The sequence below is a fragment of the Perognathus longimembris genome, chromosome 23 (assembly GCF_023159225.1).
Source record: "Perognathus longimembris pacificus isolate PPM17 chromosome 23, ASM2315922v1, whole genome shotgun sequence".
NCBI classification, from domain to species: Eukaryota; Metazoa; Chordata; class Mammalia; order Rodentia; family Heteromyidae; genus Perognathus; species Perognathus longimembris.
In genome coordinates, this window is record NC_063183.1 from 7,603,318 (window position 1) to 7,623,388 (window position 20,071).

The 20,071-nt window shown below is 47.9% G+C and overlaps 1 protein-coding gene across 1 annotated transcript; it reads left to right on the top strand.

The window, feature by feature from the left end:
* Positions 1-594: 594 nt before the first annotated feature.
* Gp2 (glycoprotein 2) lies at positions 595-17,714 on the top strand. Its single transcript, XM_048332734.1, has 11 exons — positions 595-625; positions 1,685-1,817; positions 4,337-4,777; positions 5,478-5,594; positions 6,280-6,491; positions 6,910-7,058; positions 8,460-8,705; positions 10,337-10,499; positions 12,286-12,370; positions 14,280-14,324; positions 17,301-17,714. The coding sequence occupies exons 2-11, from the start codon at positions 1,745-1,747 to the stop codon at positions 17,357-17,359; spliced, it is 1,590 nt and encodes a 529-aa protein (XP_048188691.1). The 5' UTR covers positions 595-625; positions 1,685-1,744; the 3' UTR covers positions 17,360-17,714.
* Positions 17,715-20,071: the final 2,357 nt, after the last annotated feature.

Genomic DNA, 20,071 nt, shown 5'->3' on the forward strand with positions numbered 1-20,071 from the left:
CAGGCTTCAACGCCAATGAAGGCCAGAATGGCTGTCGGGTCATTAGCCTGGCACACAAGATTCTTCTGAAAACCCATTGTGCAAACAAGTGCTTGTTTATTTTTTTCACCTCTTTCCTTCACATAGTGAAACTTCCTTTTCATTAGTGTTTGGGTTGCAGGTGGCAGGTGGCGGGGGGGGGGGGGGGGAGGATGGTGGAGGGACAAATATTTGCCCCAAACAAATATTGGCCTATTTAAATAAATAAATTCTCCACAGGGGCTTATTATAAGGATTAGATTTGTGGCAACGAATGGCTGAAAATTGACCCTGACCAGAAAATTCAACTGTCTGTACATATTGTAATTGTGTATGGAGAAGCTTTTGCATGAAGGAGAATCTTCTAGAAGCATTTATATGGGAGGGGAGGGTTTGGACAGGTTCGGGGGCGGGGAGGAAGTAGGGCCCTTCTTTCATCATCTTTTGCGGTAAACTACTTATCTTCCCTGGGAATCTAACCTGGATCCTACCATAGCACCAATCATGAATGGCCACATGGGTGGAAAATTCCCATAAAAAGTCCACAGCAGGCTGCATTCTCACTGCTGACAGGACGGAGAAGAAAGTTCTGGGTTCTCACCCCAAGGTAAGTCCTATTCTGAGCTACTGTGAGCTCTTTCTTCATCCTTGGGAGACCATTTTCTTTTCCCCCTTGGATTTGGATTTGGGAGGACTCTGTGTTTCTCGGAAACATTGTGGGGCTTGGCCACTGGCGGGTGCTTCTGGAATCATCGTCTGCCTAGCCCCAGCATGGTTTTACACACCTGCTCTTCTGTGGGTGGGGTGGGGGACGACATCTCTAGGAACCACAGTCCCTCTGCTCCCCCATTCCAGCTCACTCCTTCCATGTCCACCATGTCCCTTCCAGAAACAGATTATCTGATGTCCTGACACCCTTCTAGAACATTCTACCACTTTGCTTGCTGTCAAATTCATCCCCTTGGAAAGTCCCCTAGTCCTGCCATTGACCCACCTCTTAGATGGAAGTCACATCTGCTTTGAAACAATGGAGCCTTGCAGGATGGAAACCATTGGCTCTGTTTTTGAGAACAGGGGCCCATGAGCCTAAGCAAACTTTTTTTTTTTTTTTTTTTTTTTTTTGCTGGACCTGGGGCTTGAACTCAGGGCCTAGGCTCTGTCCCTGAGCTTCTTTGTGTTTAAGGCTAGTGCTCTACCACTTGAGCAAGGGCTCCACTTTGGGCTTTTGTTTTGAGTAGTTTTGTTTTGAGTAGAATAGGAGTCTCATGGACTTTCCTGCCCAGGCTGGCTTCAAACCACGATCCCCAGATCTCAGCCTCCTGAGTAGCTAGGATTACAGTGTGAGCCATCAGCGCCTGGCCTGAGCAAACTATTTAACCTGCAACAGCTTGCTTACACGTAGAAGCCAAGTAGACCAATAAAACTTGCCTGGATTAATGAACTCTTGAAGCTTTGCCTTATTAGAGCGAGGACCACGAGGGCATGTTTTCTGTAGGACGGTGTTGAGTCTTGTTTGTCTGTCACGAGGTAGGTTAGAAACTTGGTGCAAGTGGTGCTACGTGATTGGTGCTGAAGGCTGTGGGTTCTCATCCTACCCTTGCGTTGGAAGGTGAGCACATGTGCTGCCCACCCCGCCCTGTGCAGACTTTGCCTTCCTCTCTCGCAGCTGCATGGTGAGCGCGCATGAGCTGAAGTGACCTGTACGTCTCACCTTTGGAAAGGAACCATGGTAGGCTCAGGCCTCCTGTGGCTGGCCTTGGCCTCCTGCATTCTGACCCTGGCATCTGCGGTGCACCAAGGCGAGTACTCAGGTCACCTGACATCTCAGATGCCCACAAAGATGGGGAAGGGGGGTGGGAACAGAAGATGTGTCTCAGGTCAGCAGGAGGACGAGGTGGGTCCAGGGCAAAGATTCACAGCTGGAGGTCAAGAAGGACATGGAAAGCCGAAAGGGAATCTGACATCAGGCTCTCTGGGTTCTGTTGGAAATTCCCTGGGAAAGACTGGGGAAGGAAGTCTGCAAGGTTTCCTGCGCCTGTGTCTGGTGGGGCCCCAGGCTGGCAGTGCCCAAGTCAAGCGTCCGGTCCACTTTGTTTGGGCGAGTGCTCTTTCCGACTCCGCATTGCAGTGTTGATCTGCAGAGTGGGAAAGCCGTCTCTCCAGTCTCTCTCAGCACTCTGAATTGGGAAATTTAGAAACCTGTAGCAGGAAGAGATTTAGACCATAAAGAGAGCACACATGAGCCCTGGGGTGGGGGGGTGGGGTGGGGGCTAGGGTTAGGTTAGAAGAACCCAGCTCCCAGCCTCCAAGACTCAGGGGTGATTGGGATGTGATCCAAGACTAACAGAGATAGCCACTGGTTTCCTTAAACCAATCATATTTACGCACCGCTGGGAAAATTGCTTTCTGAAAAGCCTCTGTGACATGTGTCACAAGCTTGTGATCCCGCAGATCTTCTCTGTCCATTCAAGGCACTAGAATCAAACCACATGATCAGAACTAGCTTCGCTCCGATATACCCTGCTGGGCATTTGACGCCAGTCACCCAAACTTCACCCCCTAGCTACCTTTAAGGCTTTAGTTCTCAAGTGCAGCCTACATATACCAACGGGACTCCAGTCATGACAAATTCTTTCAAAGTGTGTGTGTGTGTGTGTGTGTGTGTGTGTGTGTGTGTCTGTCTGTCTGTCTGTCTGTGTCTGTGTGCATGTGAGCCACTCCTAGGACTTCAACTTAGGGTCTGGATGCTGTCCCTGAGCTTTTTCACTCAAGGATGGAACTCTACCACTTGAGCTATAGCCCCACTTTGGGCTCTTTGGTGGTTAATTGGAGATAAAGAATTTCACAGACTTTCCTGCCCAGGCTGGTTTTGAACCATGGTCCTCAGAGATCAGCCTCCTGAATAGTTAGGGTTACAGGTGCAAACCATTAGCACCTAGTTTCTTTCACCATTTTTAATGGTTGTTAATTCATTTTCACATGTATGAAATAGTATGACTTAGTGCAACTGTACCTTTGTTGTCACTGACACAATTCCTTTAAGATAAAACCAAATTTTAAAGATAGTCGTTGAATGAAACATTGTAAGCCAATAAATAAGACAGGCAGACACCAGGTTTAGAAACAGTGCAATCGTAGGCATGGGAGTTCTCAGGGTACTTTGGCAGGTGAGTCTCAGGAGAGCTAATGGCCTACTATGGTTCCTGGATAACAGCTGAAGAGCTGGATGAAACTCTTGGACCAGCCTGAACACCCATTTGGTGCCTTGTCTGCCTCTATATATATCACAGCCCCTACAGCACTCATAAAAACAAGTCACAGGAGATCAGCTATCAGCCATGGTCCTATTCAATCAGTGTTTCTCCACTATAGATCACTTTGCCTCCCCAGAGACATTTGGCAATGTCTGGAGACAAGTTGGGGGTGGAATGGGAGTAGCTCCTGGCATCCGGTGGGGAGCTGGAGAGTGGCCAGAGAGTCTCATAAACACCCTGTGTTCTGTTGAGAAGATGACTCCACCATAAAGAAGGGCCCACCAGTACACCCGCACTGCAGGGTTGAGAAATCATGAGTTAGAACCGTATATACAAATTTGGGGACATGCGTTGGGTTTCTGGGAATGGGAGGGGTTCAGGATTTCTTTTGTTTCAGCTTAGGTGCTTCCAAGGCAAGCTCTGGGACAACTTCTCATTTTGACTTTATTTCTTTGACTGAGCCTTGAGGGCTTTCCCAGGGAGCTTACAGGGCACTTACAGGAATCACATATGGGTCAAGCAGGGCAGCTAGGTGCTGGAGGTCTGCAATCCTAGCAACTCAGGAGGCTGAGGTTTGAATATTCTGGTTTGAAGTCAGCCTACAGCCAAGAAAGCCTGTGAGGCTCCCAGCTTCAGTTAACCAGCAAAAGGCCAGAAATGGAGGTGTGGTTCAAGTAGCAGAGCACCAGCCTTGAGTGAAAAAGCAAAGTGAGGGTGTGAGGCCCTGAGGTTGAGCCCAATACCAACACACACTCACATGTGTACACGTACACACACACGCACACACACACACACACACACACAGAAGCAGGACTACTTTGTATTATACTTTGTATAATACCAGGGGAAATGGGGCATTGTACAGGACAATGGCCCTGAACTCAATGTATTTAACTACCATACAAAATCCTCAAGGATGATCTGGCCCCCCAGGAGCTAGTCTGTAATTGTGGATATTGTGCCTGTTGGCCTCATTTGGTCCTTGACACATCTAAAGCAAGAGGGGCAGGGTTTAAAAATCCCAAAGGTTACGAGTCCCCTAATCATCTCTTTCCATTTCTCAGACTACAGAAAGCCCAGAGAAACCAGTTCCTATAAGCTGGATGTGGTATGTGGGGCCCCTGGCACCCCGGAGGCCGATCTCTGTTTTGACCCCTGCCAGAATTACACCCTGCTGAATGACCCCTCTCGCAGCTCTGAGAACACAGAGGGAACCTTGATGTGTGACCAGGACCTCCATGGCTGGTACCGTTTTGTGGGTGAAGGAGGAATCAGGATGCCGGAGACCTGTGTCCCAGTCTATCGATGCCAGACCTCCGCTCCTATGTGGCTGGATGGACCCCACCCTGTGTCAGGTGATGGCATCGTCAACCGTACTGCCTGTGCCCACTGGAGCGAAAACTGCTGTTTCTGGCAGTCGGTGGTGCTGGTGAAGGCCTGCCCGGAAGGGTACCACGTGTACGGCTTTGAGGGCACCCCAGATTGCTACCTGAGATACTGCACAGGTGGGTACGAATGACAACTGACACCTGGTGCTCACACCACCTGTGCCTTTAAGCTGGAAGGGCTTTAAAGGTTTTTCCATCATGGACTCCGGGGGCTGGAGAGAGGTTAGGCAGCCTCACCAACAAAACAGCATTGTGATGCAGTGAAGTGGGGATTTGAACCCGGGCACTGGAGTCTGGGCCTCCATGGGCTTCACCATGGGGCTGTCCCATCTCATACCATTACCATGGGATCCAGCTGAGCTAAGGTGGTGGTTTCAGGGCCCCACACTCAGTAGCTTCACCACACTGGGAGTCTGGAAGGCTTAATCTGAGTTGAAGGGCTGGCCCATCCCCCAGGGTGAAGTGTGTTCCACCCCTTCGGAAAGACTCTTTTTTTTTTTTTTTTTTTTTGGCCAGTCCTGGGCCTTGGACTCAGGGCCTGAGCACTGTCCCTGGCTTCCTTTTGCTCAAGGCTAGCACTCTGCCACTTGAGCCACAGCGCCACTTCTGGCCGTTTTCTGTATATGTGGTGCTGGGGAATCGAACCCAGGGCCTCATGCAGACGAGGCAAGCTCTCTTGCCACTAGGCCATATCCCCAGCCCCTGGGAAAGACTCTTGCACTCCAGTGGAATGAGAAGTTGGGATTTGGGCAGCTCACATCCCCCCCCCCACCCCACTCTCCATCCTGATCCTCTTCCTTCATCCTCCATCCTCTAGACCCCTCCACTGGCGAGGTGGAGGGCGAGTGTGAGGAGGAGTGTCGTCCTGAGGAGGAGTGCCTGGCTCAAGATGGCATCGGTCACTGTGTCTGCAGACAGGACCTCAGTGTCTCTGGTAAGCAGTTCCCTGAGCTGCTGGCTCCTCTCTCAAGAGGGCAGAGTGGGGACAAGGGGAGTCTTGGAGTGGCCAGGGCAAGGTGTGGATCTGAGTCAAGTAGGAAATAAAGCGGAGGATGGGGGAAATTCCACACCGTCTGCAGTCTAGAATGCCACAAAGCCAGTGGGTTTGCAAAAATGAGAAGGCAGGAGCAGAGCAAAGGTTGAGGCCAGCCTCTGGACCATGGTCTCGGGAGATGGTTCAGGCAGGGAGCAGGCTGAAACTGATGAGCAACAAAGAAATGAAAGACAAGAACTCCACAGTCTGGGAGTGGTGTTCAGGTAGCCACAGAGTCTTCATCTCTGATGACCCAAATAGGAAGCAGATAGCAGATGCTCATGACGTGCTCATTGAGTAGACATGGAAGGGATGAATGAATGTATGAGTGAATGCAATGGTGCAAAACCTGGGTAGGGATGCTTGCTCTGCAGAATGGATACCTAGCTTCGATTCTAAGATCTTGATGCTTGGGAAGAACTTAGCCAAGCTTGCACAGAGGGTGCTTGGAAATCTTGGAGCAGAGGCTGCGTGTATATTTCTGGGTCTTGGGATCCTTTTCGTCTCTCCAGCCTCCTGGTGCATATGGTGGCTTTGCCAAAGGGTGAGGAAAACAAGCTGTGTTCTGTGTCCCCACTCTGCCCAGATGTTCACAGTTTGCAGCCTCAGCTGGACTGCGGGGCCGAGGAGATCAAGGTGAAGCTGGATAAATGTTTGCTGGGAGCCCTGGGCTTTGGGGAGGAGGTCATTGTCTACCTGAAAGACCGGAACTGCAGCAGTGTGATGCAGACAGAGGATGGAAACTGGGTGTCCACAACCAGCCCTGTCCAGGCCAGTGCCTGTGGGAACATTCTGGAGGTAAGGGTTGTTCATACCACTGCTACCAGAAGAGCTAGAGGCAGGCTAGTGGAACCTATCTTAGAGCTGTGAGATCTTGGGCGAATTACTTAACCTCTCTGGGCCTACTGAACACGAAGAGTCCAAGATGGATCTGACATGGCAGCTTCGTAGGATTGTGATGCACTTTAGTTAGGGAAGATGTGGGAGGAACACACGGAGATGCAATCATGGCGGTCCTTGACTCCTCTCCAAGGTCAGTCATTGATTGCACTCTTTTTTATTCTGGGATCCTCCTTGTTTTATTCTGGAGAAGTTTCCTTTGCCTCCACCTCCAGAAAGCAGAGTGGCTGAGGACTGAGAACATTTTACTCTAGAACCAGAGAGATCTGAGTTTGAGATCTACCCATCCAACATTCGCTTTGTTTTTATTCTGAAGAGAAATGGAACCCATGCCATTTACAAGAACACCCTCTCCTTGGCCAGCGACTTTATCATCCGGGACTTTCTCGTCAACATCAACTTCCAGTGTGCCTACCCCTTGGATATGAAGGTCAGCCTCCAAACCGCGCTTCAGCCCATTGTCAGGTATGGCATATTGACCTTGCCCTTTGACCCATAACTCTGACTCTGGTCCCACTCACTCCCAGTACATTTCCCCCATTACCTCGTTTGAGTATCCGCTCATTCCATTGTTTATTCCACAAACATTTGTGGATGGTTAATGAAGGACAGCCCATGTAAAACAAGGCACACGTGGAATGATTTGTGATCAGGATTCTGGAAAAAAAATCCTGCAGGAGGAAATATTGCTCATCAAAAACACAGACTGAGTTCGTTCATCTTGAGAGAGAAAGGCATTCAACCGCTAATGATATCAGTAATTATTTTCAAAGGAGGTGAATTGAATGTAGAAGAAACATGGTGTGCGTTGAGTCAGGGAACCGATGACCCAGCCTTCGCCTGCATGGGGTGGAGATGGCGGGGGGGGGGGGGGAGAGCTGGGGGAGACATCACTGCAGACTTGAGGTCTAAGTTGAGACTACCTTTGATTGAGTACACAGCTCCCCATTGGCACTAGAAGTAGAACTGAGCAACACTTTGGGTAGGATTTAATCTAGGCAGGGCCTTTGTCTGTTTCACTCACCATTGAGCCTCCGTGCCAGGAAGGACACCCTGGTGAAGTCAGGTCCCTAGCATTCCTAGGCTTGCCTGGGGAATTTTCTGAGCTGTCAGAAATCTACAATGCCTGTCCCAGTTCCTTATGACCTCCTGGGTGCCCAGAATATCAGATCAGTTAGACTGAGTTTAGAGGTTTCTCAGATTGTATCATGTTGTTTTGTTCAAATGGTGTGTGTGTGTGTGTGTGTGTGTGTGTGTGTGTGTGTGTCCTTGAATTCAGGGCCTGTGTACTGTTCCTTAGCTTTTTTGCTAAAGGCTAACACTCTACCACTTGAGCCATACCTCTACTTCCAGCTTTTTCATGGTTGATTAGAGATAAGAGTCTCATGAACTTTCCTGCCTGGGCTGGCTTTGAACTACCATCCTCAGATCTCAGTCTCCTGAGTAGCTAGGATTAGACAGGCCCAAGCCACTGGTGCTCAGCTTCAAATTTGACTTTTAACTGAAGATGGTGTGGTGGAGGAAATGGATTTAAGGTTGAAAATTGTGAACCCCTTGAACCAGTTCCAAGGGTTACTGCCCATACTAAGATAGCAATGGTAGGTATACTCCAATCCCTATGCTTTGAGTGAAAGATAGACATGACCTTCCACGTGGGGAAAAAAAATCAGTGGAGGTCCTGATGACAGTCTTGCCTGTTTGTCAGGCTTAGCACCTAGCAGCTGGTAAACACTCAATGTCTATAGATGGTTGAATTTGCTTCAAGGGCAGAGGTGTACCTTGCTACAAACATAGGACTTGGTTTCTGTTGCTCTTTTTCTGCTCAAAACCTGATGTGTATCCTTCCTGTGCTTTCCCTTGTCTCAGTTCCCTGAATGTTAGTGTGGATGCGGGGGGAGAGTTCACAGTCAGGATGGCACTCTTCCAAGACCAGAGCTACACGCTTCCTTACGAAGGGGTCAAAGTGGTGCTGCCGGTGGAATCCATGCTGTACGTGGGCGCCATCTTGGAGCAAGGAGACACCTCCAGGTTTAATCTGTTGTTGAGGAACTGCTATGCCACTCCCACAGAAGACAAGGATGACCCTGTGAAGTACTTCATCATCCGAAACAGGTATCAGGTGACTCTCTGGCCCTATCTTTTGACCTTAATAAAATTGAGGGAGGGAGAGAAATGTTCACATCAACCATTTCTGACAGTTGGTTAAGCTGATTTACTTCATTGGGAAATAACCTGGAATGACAAATTATAACCATTTTTTTTTGGCCCAAGAATGTCAGAGGAATGGCACGTTAAGCCCATGTAAAATGAACAGGATAAAAAAATGTCAATTATTTTCATTTCATTATTCTTTTTTTTTTGAGGGGTGCAGCATTGAGGCTTGAACTCATGACCTATGCTAGCTATTAACAGGCCGACTACGACTTAAGCTATTCCTCCAGTCTTTTTCCCCATCCCCCCCTGGAGGAATCTTGCATTTTTCCCTGGTCAGTCTGAACCTTGATCCTCCTATTTACACTTCCTGAGTAACTGAGATGACAGATACCGATAGCATGAGAACAAACTTTGTCTGTTAAGATGGGGCCTTGTGCTGGGCACTGTTGGCTCACACCTGTAATCCTAGCTACTCAGGAGGCTGAGAACTGAGGATCGCGGTTCAAAGCCAGTCCAGACAGGAAAGGCTGTGAGATTCTTCTCTTCAATTAATCACCAGAAAACTGGAAGTGACGCTGTGGTTCGAGTGGTAGAGCACTAGCATTGAGCTGAAGAGCTCAGGGACAGCACCCAGGCCCAGAGTTCAAGCCCCACAACTGACAAAAAAACAAAAAATAGGGCCTTGTGTACTTTTGTTGCCCAGACTAGCTTGCAACTGAGATCCTTCTGATTTCTATCTCCAGAGTAGCTAAGATCACAGGCACGCACCGCTGGCAGTTTTGGTATCCTTCACAATGTTGGCAACACAACCAAAGTTCAAAAATAGCTCAATTAATGACGGGCTATTCTATAGGCATTAGCATCAACCAACACGAATATGATATGGCAAATATTTATGGGACAGATATCACTTTGACACCTTTAACTCACAAAAACAAAAGGAAAATGTGTGTTTATAGCTCATGCTTGAAATCATAGTTAACAATACTGGATAATATGTATCATGGAGCTTTGCTGGGTGCTGAGTTCTGTGCTCGGTAAGCAATCTACCCAGAGTCTTATTACATGCTCAATCAATCCTGCAAGGTGGGCATGAGTGTGTCCACTTATCAGATAAGAATGTTGAGGGTCAAGCTGGCACCCATGGCTCATGCCTATAAACCTAGCTACTCAGGAGACTGAGATCTGAGGAAAGCAGTTCAAATCTAGCCTGAGCAGGAAAGTTCATGAGACTCTCATCTCCAATAAACCACCAGAAAACTGGAAGTGGTGCTGTGGCTCAAAGTGTTAGCCTGCCAGCCTTGAGCACAAAAGCTCAGGGACAGCACCCAGGCCCAGAGTTCAAGCCCTAGAACTGACACAAAATTTTTTAAAGGAACACTTGAGGCTCAGTTTGGTTAATCAACCTGCCAGTATCCCCTACCTTAACTAGCTTGGGCTGGCCTGGAACTTCAAATGATTAAAGCATGTGAACTGATGGAAGAGACGCAGAGGAATAAAGTCCATATCACCATGATGAAAGGATCCAGGGGTGCGGCTCTCCAAGGTGATGCTGTGGAAGTTACACCTTTGCCCTTTAACCTTCCCAGCTGCCCAAATCAACATGATTCCACTATTAGCGTGGTGGAAAATGGGATATCTGCGCAAAGCCGGTTCTCTGTTCAGATGTTCATGTTTGCTGGAAATTACGACCTTGTTTTCCTGCATTGTGAGGTCCATCTCTGCGATTCCCTTCATGAACAGTGCCAACCTGTGAGTATCTCTTTAGATTGGGTTATTCCAAGCCTGGCACAGGGCTTGGTACCCAAGAAGCTCTCTCTGTCTCTCTGTTCCTCTCTGTCTATCTGTCTCTCTCTGTCTCTGTCTCTGTCTCTGTCTCTCTCTCTCTCTCTCTCTATATATATATATATATATGCACACATATGTATTTGGGATTACAGATGGAGAGAAAGATGGTAGATGGACGGATGGATAGAAGGTGTTGCTTGGTTGGATGGATGCTGGAAGAGATTAGAAGACAGATGGGTGACTGGAAGGAAGTGAGGGTGGAGGGAGAGGTGAAGGAAGGGTGGATAGATAGATTTTTACTGCTTCCTCCACCTCACAACCCATTTATAACCATTTCTGTGTCTCCACGAGGTTGATCAGTTTTCTCTGGCACAAGACATGGTTTTTCTTTTCGGGGGGGCTTGAACTCAGGGCCTGGGTTTTGACCCTTAGCCTTTTCATTCAAAGCTGACATTCTTCCACTTGAGCCACAGCTCTGCTTCCAGTTGTTTCTGTTTTTTTGTTTTTTTGTTTGTTTGTTTTTTTCCGTCACAATCAGAGATAGGAGTCTCGTGGACTTTTCAGCCCAGGCTGATTTTGAGCCATGATTCTCAGATCTCAGCCTCCCGAGTAGCTAGCATTACAGGTATGAGCCACTGGCACCCAGCACAAGACATTTTGTTGAATGATTATAATAAGGAAAGCTGACCATCCCTGACTCCAGAAAATCTGAAAATCCAAAATGGTCTGAAGTTAGGAACTTTGAGCCCAAAATGTTTAGCATTTGATCCCAGCACTCAGGAGGCTGAGGTAGGAGAATCAAGTTTAAAGCCAGCTTAGGTTGTAAAGTGAGTTTGAGGTCACCCTGAGTATAGCAAGACCCTGTCTCAAAAAAATGAAAAGAAATTTAGGATTTTGGAGCATCAATGAGGTTTCTGATTTTCGGATTATGCATGGTTGGTTGATAATGTCTATGGAGGTGTTTCAAACTCTGAACAATTCTAAAGCCTGAAACACATCTGGCCCCAAATATTTCAGGTAAAAAAGTGCTCATCCTGGTGTCGACTGCCTCAGTGTTTACTGTGTGTTGAACATCATGCTCACACTTTCAAATTGTCTCATCTAATTTAACTCTCTCAACAACCCTTTAAGTAGATTTTTTTCAAGTGACCTTATTGTACAGATAAGGAAACTGAGGTTCAGTGGAAAAAATTAGCGCTGAACTGTGACTCCAGTGCCCCAGGCATGTCTCATTTTAATCCTAAAGCCCAGATATGTCTTATTGAATCATTGTAGAGAAGTAAAACCATTTGTCCCCAAATTATACAGCTTACAGAGAGTGGAGATGACATTTAAACCCGGCTTTCTTTGACAAGACAGTAAGAATTCTTATGCCTGTAATTCTACTTACTCAGGAGACTGAGATCTGAGAATCATGGTTCAAAGCCAGCCAGGACAGAAAAATCCTTGAGAGACTCTGATCTCCCAATTAATCAGCAAAAAGCTGGAAATGGAGGCACGGCTCAAGTGGTAGAGTACCAATCTTGAAGGGAAAAAGTCAAGCAAGGGTGCAAGACCTTGCATGCAAGCCCCAGTACTGGCACAAACAAACAAATAAAAAAAGAGAGAGAAAAGAAACCACAGCATCAGAAGGTGGGGCCTGTTGTAGATGGGCCCAGGTCACAGGTCAGCATGCCATGGCTGGGCAGTGTGCGTAGGAGCTGTGCGTTTCAATTTTGATATGAGGGTTGTTGTTTTTTTAATCTCCCAGTCCTGCTCAAGAAGTCAACTCCGGAGTGAAGTGGCAGCCATTGACCTAGCCCAGGTTCTAGACTTGGGACCCATCACCAAGAGAGGTATGTGTCCCTATTTGGGTGACAAGGGCAGCTGTCTAAGTGTTACCAGACACAGATGCCTGGGGTCACCAATGCCAACCACGTGTGTGTGTGTGTGTGTGTGTGTGTGTGTGTGTGTGTGTGTGTGTGTGTTCAGGTGCTGGGTCTTGGATTCAGGACCTTGGTGCTCCCCTTTAACTTTGTTGCTCAAGGCTGGTGCTCTACCATTTGAGCCACACCTAAACTCTGGATTTTTGGTGATTAATTGGAAATAAGAGCCTTCCAGATTTGTCTGCATGGGCTGGCTTTGAACCATAATCCTCAGATCTCAGCCTTCCGAGTAGCTAGGATTTACAGGCAGGAGCTGCTAGCACCCAGATATGCAGGGCTTTCTGCCCTTTGTCTAGTCACCCGTGGCAAATCTGTCCCATCATGAAGGAGAGTTGATACCTTTCCATTTGTCAGGGACCTCTCATGTGCTAGAGACCAGGCTGAGCTCTAGAATTTACTGGCTTAGCTAATCCTCCCATAGCGGTGCCCATTTTACAGAAGAGAAATCAAGGCTCTGGGAGATGAAAGAACTCAGCTAAGATCCTCCTCCCCCTCGTCCCCACCTAGGGAATGGGTGCTGGGAGTTTGGATTGAACTCAGCTCAGTCTGATTCTAAGCATGAGACTTTCTCCTTTCACCTCCTCCAGTTCCCTGTCACTCAGGGCCCCGTGGGGGAAGTCTACGTCCCAACTCCCACTTAAATACACCACGGGGTTCCAACACGTGACTGCATTTCCCAAAATTCAATCACAGTCTTTCAGAGACACAACCTAGAGGCTTCTTTCCAGTTGCTTCACACCGTCATCCATCCTTCACATGGGGCTGCAGGATTGTCACCGTTTTGATTTCTCTTAGAATGGGGGAGTCCAGAAACTGGAAAGAATGGAAGAATCATGTTTGCCCTAAAAATTAAGATGCAATGTTTTGTTGTCACAGGACCATGCTATCTTTGTGTTTGATATTGGACCAAACACCTTGACATGAGCCAGAGTCTGGCTCACGCAGGAAGCACTGCCTCAAGTTGTTCTGTACCTTTACTGAGCCCTCAACTTGTGGGGTCACAGGGTTACTAGGAGAGGAAGGGAGTTAGGAAGGTCCTCTTTGAAACTGGACATGCCAGGAGTCAACAGCGCTGACTGGGGAGGTCCACTTACCAAGTTTCTCAACATTGTTGAGCCTGGGTCTTTTCATCGGTCACATGCACAAGCAGATACTCGCCTCACAAGGAAAGCTGCAGGGAAAGCCAAGCGCTGGTGGCTCTTGACTATAATCCTAGCTACTCAGGAGACTGAGATTTGAGGGTTGTAGTAGGAAGCTAACTGGGGCTGGAACTTCCTTGAGACTCTTATCTCCAATTCATCACAGAAAAAGCCAGAAGTGGAGCTATGGCTCAAATGATAGTGCTAGCTTTGAACAAAAGGAGCTCAGGGATAGCACCCAAGCCCAGTGTTGAAGCCCCAGGACCAGCAACATAGTAAACAAACAAACAAATGGAATGTGTTTAGGACGGTGCCTGTCAATCTGGACACCAGTGGCTCAGTCCTGTAGTCTAAGCTACTCAGGAGGCTGAGATCCAGAGTGAGTCCTGGAAGAAAAGACCAGCAAAATAATCAGCAATATAGCCCACACTGAAGGTATGACTAAAGTAGTAAAGAGTCAGCCAAGCAAGCCAGCCAAGTGATTGAGCAGGACTCTGAATTCAAGCTCTGGTGCTGGCAATAATAATAATAATTGCCTGCTATCAAACAACAGAGGCATCCACCGTGTGTATTGCCAGGGGTTGTGGTGAGCAGGTGCAGGAAGATTTGGAGCAGCCACAAGCCCAGTGCTATAGCCCCCCTGCACAGTAGGGGACACACACTGTCAATCTCGTCCACAGGTGCCCAAACCCTTGGAGTCATGAGTGGAGCCCCTAGCATGGCAGGTATGTACATGCCTTTCCTGAAATCCTCCCGACTCTCCTCCCTTCCTCTTTTCAACTCTCCAGTGAATATTTTATTTATGTGCCAGGCCCCGCGCTAGGGACTGTGGATGTGGAACTCAGATTCAAGACTAGCTTGGCAGTCCGTCAGAGGGGACAGCCCCTGAACACCCAGAATACATTGTTTGTGCTGTGTCAGGCATTATTCAAATACTGAATATACAGTGGTGAGAAAGATCGGTGCCTGCCCTCACATGGCTTAGGACCTGTGGGAAATAGAAAATACAAGTGAACAAGCTAATTTATAAATGAAAGAAGGCAGCTCAATAGAAAATTACCAGTATTAGCAATACTATCTTAAATATTTATGGAGTGTTTATTTCTCTCATGCATAAAATTAAATCTAGAGACAAACAATCCAGGGCTAATGGAATGGCGCCAGGAAGTTAAGATCCAGGCTCTTCCCAGCGTTTCCCTTCATCATCTATAGCATGTGGCCACCGTTTTTAATGGTCCAAGATGGCAGCCAGAAAGCCAGCCTTCCCATCTAGACAATGAGATAGAGGAACTTGGAGGAGACTGATGAGCATTAAGAAACATTCTAGAAGCTGGCACCTCAGACCTCCACTTCTACCTCCATGGCCAGTACACAGGTAGTCACATGGTCAAACCAGGCAACTATGGATGCTGAAAAGTATCATCATTAGTCTTGATGGCCCCATGCCAACCAGTGTTTGATGTTTTATTATCAAAGTAGGAAGGAGGAGTGAGTCTCAGCATGTGTTCAGAAGTGTGTGTGTGTGCATGCAAGCGCACGTGTGCGCACATGCGTGTGCCAGGCCTGGGGCTTGAACTTAGGACCTGGGCACTGTTCTTTAGCTTTCATGGTCAAGGCTGTCACTCTACCACTTCAGCCACCATTCTGCATCTCTTGGTGGTTAGTTGGAGATAAAAGAGTTGCAAGAGCAGATTTTCCCCAGGCTGGCTTCAAACATCAATCTTCCATTCTTAGCCCCATGAGTAGCAAGGATTATAGGCATGAGCTACTGGTGCCTAGCTTTGAATAGAGTCTTAATGAATGACATGAAGTTTAACAGGCAGATAAATGGAAGATAACTATTTGGGACCAAGTGGGAAACACATGCCTTTAAGATTCTACCACTCATCCCCAAAGTCCTCTATTGATGAACTCAGGCAAGGAGAACTTCTTTCCATCCAGCTAGACGGCCATCTAAACACCTCCCAAGTAAATCCAAGAGGGTCTCAGTATGCAGAATAACATTAACACCATGCTCATGAAAAGATAGAGCCCAGAGTGAAAGCACCTTGATGTCAGAGCCCTTCCATCCAGTTCCACTTCACCACTCCCTAGGGGACTCTTCCACCAGTGGAGCTTGACCAGCTGATTTTTTAGGGTGGGTTTTATTTGGATCCTTCTGGCCACAAGAGGGCAAATCACCCCAAGAGGGTGCTGGGGCCCCCATCATTTCCTGTCTTCCCTCAGTCCTTTCTGAAGTTTTAGAAAGCATCATTGGACATCACCTGGGAGCCTGTAGCTCTGCCTGTCATCCTAGCTACCCAGGAGGCTGAGATCTAAAGATGGTGGTTCGAAGCCAGCCTGGGTAGGAAAGTCCATGAGACTCTTATCTCCAATAACCAAGAATAAGAATAAGAAAGCTTGCTGTGGAGCTGTGGATCAAGTGGCAGAGCCCCAGCATTGAGTGGAAAAGCTAAGGGACACAGGCCAAGCCCCGAGTTCAAATTTGGCAGTATGGGCAGGGTATACGTGCTTCTCCAAGATCCCTTGTACAAGGCAATTATTATCCAATGCTGCACTTCCTTAAGCAGAGTACACTGTGAGATACAAATAAGACATGACCCCAGCATTCCAGATCTCAGAGTCTACTTTTTCAAAAAACCAACACATAGAGAGGTCTACTATAAGCTAGGCAATGCTTTAAATATTACATATGGGTTTGCTCTTTTTTTTTTTTGGCCAGTCCTGGGCCTTGGACTCAGGGCCTGAGCACTGTCCCTGGATTCTTTTTGCTCAAGGCTAGCACTCTGCCACTTGAGCCACAGCGCCACTTCTGGCCATTTTCTGTATATGTGGTGCTGGGGAATCGAACCCAGGGCCTCATGTATATGAGGCAGGCACTCTTGCCACTAGGCCATATCCCCAGCCCGGGTTTGCTCTTTTAAGCTTTACAAAATCTGGCAAAGTAATAGTTTCTGTTAATATTTCTTCTTTGCATACATGGGGGAAACAGAGGCACATAGTTTTTTTTAGTGGTTGTTTTGGTTGGTTGGTTTTTAAAAAATCTTGTTCGGCACTGAGCAGCTTAGTTATAGATCTGAGATTCTAAGGCACTTGAGCCTCAGAAGCAGTTCTTTTTAACCCAGTGTCTTCTGGCTTCCTTAGTGTTGGTCAGTCTAAGTAATGCTAGCTGCTGTCACAAAAACCAACCACCACCAAGTCCTCTCTGCTTTGACACTGTGATCTCATTTACTGCGGGGACTCAGGCTCCTGCTACCTTCTGGTAACTTCTGGCAACTCCTTTATCCCTGGTGTTCTTACCCTGGGTCTTATGCAGCTGTTGCCTGGATGGTGGCTGAGGGCCAAGGCAGGACCCTGCCGAGCGAGGCGGGGGGGGGGGTGGTGGTGGTGGTGGAGGGGGTCCTCCAAATGTCACCTGTGACTTCTACTCACATTAAATTGGCCAGATGTGGATGGCAAAGGAGTTGGGGGTGGGGGGGGGGGGAAGGGAGCATTGCCTTCCTGTGTACCCAGGACAAAGTGGAGAAAAGTAGTTGGCGATTCAACAGCTTTGCCTCTACCACATGACTTGCTTCGTAAACCCCGTGGAGGATGATGCTTGCCTTTGTCATCCCATGTAGCAAGATGACAACAAAGCATGCTTGTGTTTGCTGCTGTGTCCCAAAGCCCCACGCCTGATTGTTCTGTCTGTTGTATTTCAGGGTTCCTGGCAGCCTGGCCTGGCCTCCTCCTTCCTGTCCTGCTGGCTTGGCTGTTCTGAGAACCAGGCTGGGCATCTCGGGCCTGGAAGTCTGTGCTCTTCCCTTCCTAGTGATGGCTTCTGATCACCTTCAGCACAGCTGGGTGGCTAACACATCACAGGGGGAGACACAAGGCAGGCCTAGGAGTTGGGGGGAAGGGGAGCATGTTCACCTCCTGTAATGTATGAGAACATCTTGTCTGCCTCCTTGGGGAAGATGGTTCTGGACTGGCCTTCTCCTCTTCTCATTCATCTGTGGGACTTGGAAAGCAAATCCTGTGGCTCCGAGTAGAAAGATGTGTCCCATCGTGGTGGGGGTGGGAAGGGCCCTTCCTTTGATCCTTCACACATGTCTTCTCTCCTGGCTGCTTATGAACCGAACACATTGACCCTTGCATCGCCTCTGTGTCCTCTGATGCATTTCCATCCTGGTCTCACCAGTCGCCATGGGAACAGCTAAGAGGAGACCCTTTGGGGAACTTGCAAAGGGAAGACTGATCCCCTAGCTCCCTGCCTCCAACACAATTCTAGTGATTGGCTTAGAGCAATGCACGCTGCTACCCTGGAGACCCAGAAGCAGGAAGAGTGTCTCGATTTTGATGTAAAGATGTCACGACCCCAGGGAGCAGCCATGCACTTGCTCCATGAATGATATCGAGAGTCTGCTAGTGTATCAGGAGTTCTGGCTGACAACGATGTAGAAAAGGATCCTGGTGTGCAGATGGAGCCATGGGAGGTGGGTGGCCATCTTCCTGGAAACCTTTCATGAGCATCTCAGAAATGCTACCAATGGGGAGTCCTTCCCCACTCAGCCTGCAGGACCATGCTAGACCTCTCAGCGTGGGAGGTCTCTCCTTCTCTCAGGGGGAAGGTCCGGAAGTAGAGTCAGGATCCCCGGGTACACAGCCTGTTTGATATGCTGTCGCCTTGTTCAGAGAGGGCGTGAGTGTGAGAAATAGAAACTCACTCTCAACAATTCAAGCAAAGGGAAGTTAATGATAGGGAGATAAAAGCATGAAGATCAAGGGTGGGAGATAACACCCTGACCATAAGATGCTCAAGTTTGTTCATCTTTCCATCTGTTACTCTTCCTGAACCGTTACCTCTGCTCGTCTCTCTGGAGTTACTTTTCTTTCTTGTCCATCCCTTGATTGAATAGGAACATTCCAGCTACCCATCTCCTCTTACTTAAGAACCAGCCAGGCACCAGTGGCTCACAACTGTCATCCTAGCTACTCCTAGCTGAGATTTGAGAATTGCAGTTCAAAGCTAACCTGGAAGGGAAAGTCCACAGGACTTCCACCTGTAATTATCCACAAAAAAAAAAATCCAAAAGTGGAGCTGTGGCTTAAATGGTAGAGCACTGGCTTTGAGCACAAAGTCCAGGTCCTGAGTTCAAGCCCCAGAAGAGGCACACACACATGCACACACGCACAGAACCAGCCCAGGTTAACAACCATGGGGCTTCCTCTCTCCAGGGAGAAGGGAGGTGCTCTGATTCTCAGCTTAGGTCAGCACACATCTCAAGTCCTTTTATCTGAAGCCCAGTGAGTGGGGCCAGCTAGACCAAACATAGGCGATAGATGCTGGGGCGGACCCCATAGCCAGGTCTCAAACACACAGGTCTCCTAAACGGTGTTGTCCTGTTCTAAGGGAATGAGTGAATGGCTGAATGTCAGGAGCAGAGGAGCATTTCTCACTTGGATAATCACAGGCCAAGTTAGAATACGAAGCAGGAGTGCTGAGCTTGATATCAGACATCCATTCCCATGCCTGTCATACAGAAGGTTGAGTTCTTGCCACTTCAGTCTCTGGCATCTGTGGCTTCAAAGGAGGTTGGTTGGAAGTCTGAATGTGTGTGCGTGTGCGTGTGTGTGTGTGTGCGCGTGTGTGTGTGTTCACTGAAGAGGCTTGTAATGGAACCAGTACATACAAGGAAAGCAAATGGAGAGACACTCAAGCAATTACTATTTAATGGCAAGAAGGGAAGTTTAAAAAATCCAAACTAATATACAGCTTGAGGAACTAAGTCTAGAAAACATTACATGTGTCAGCCAAACAGCAATCACATCTTAGAAAGTCATACAAAGGGGCTTTTGAACACAAATATCCCCACCTCCACTCCCAAAAATGCTTTGGACGCTGGGAGCATAGTAGGGAAGAGCTGGATGGTAAAAAGCTTGCCTAACACGCAGAAGGCACAGAACCACAAAGATAGGACATTCATTTGAAGACCAAGCAACATCCCAGATTCTAGGAGCCTCTGATTTTAAGAACAGAATGAGCCTTGTTTTCTGGGTTCCCTTACAGGTTGACTGGGGTGGTAGGGAAGTGGGATGGGGGTTCTTGTTTGTGTGCATTTTGTGGCAGTGTCTAAACTTGGCTTCATATTCACCAAGAAGAGCTTCTGTTTTAAACAGTACAACCCTTGGATCCTGGCCCCATTGTACAACTTCCTTAGGTGCTAAAGGGAATCCCTTCCCAAACAATTCCACAGGCTTGCCAGAGAAATGGAGGAGAGGAGGGACAACGGAGAAGCACTGATGCAGACAATAATTCCAACATTACTACCACCATCCTTACTGGTGTTCTTCTTGACTAAAGGACGAAAGCTGCTTCTCTTACATGTGCCTTCCAGGGGAATGGTTCACTAAAGCATTACAAGGCAGGAAGTTGTTTAAAGCAGACACAGCAGCACTTCTGGTTTTCTGGTAGCTAATTGGAGATAATAGT

Excerpts from the sequence above, each read along its gene's own strand:
- Gp2 (XM_048332734.1), top strand. The coding sequence starts at position 1,745 with ATGGTAGGCTCAGGCCTCCTGTGGCTGGCCTTGGCCTCCTGCATTCTG. Across the intron at positions 6,492-6,909 it reads CCTGTGGGAACATTCTGGAG|AGAAATGGAACCCATGCCAT; the intron begins GTAAGGGTTGTT and ends TTTATTCTGAAG. Across the intron at positions 12,371-14,279 it reads GGGACCCATCACCAAGAGAG|GTGCCCAAACCCTTGGAGTC; the intron begins GTATGTGTCCCT and ends TCTCGTCCACAG.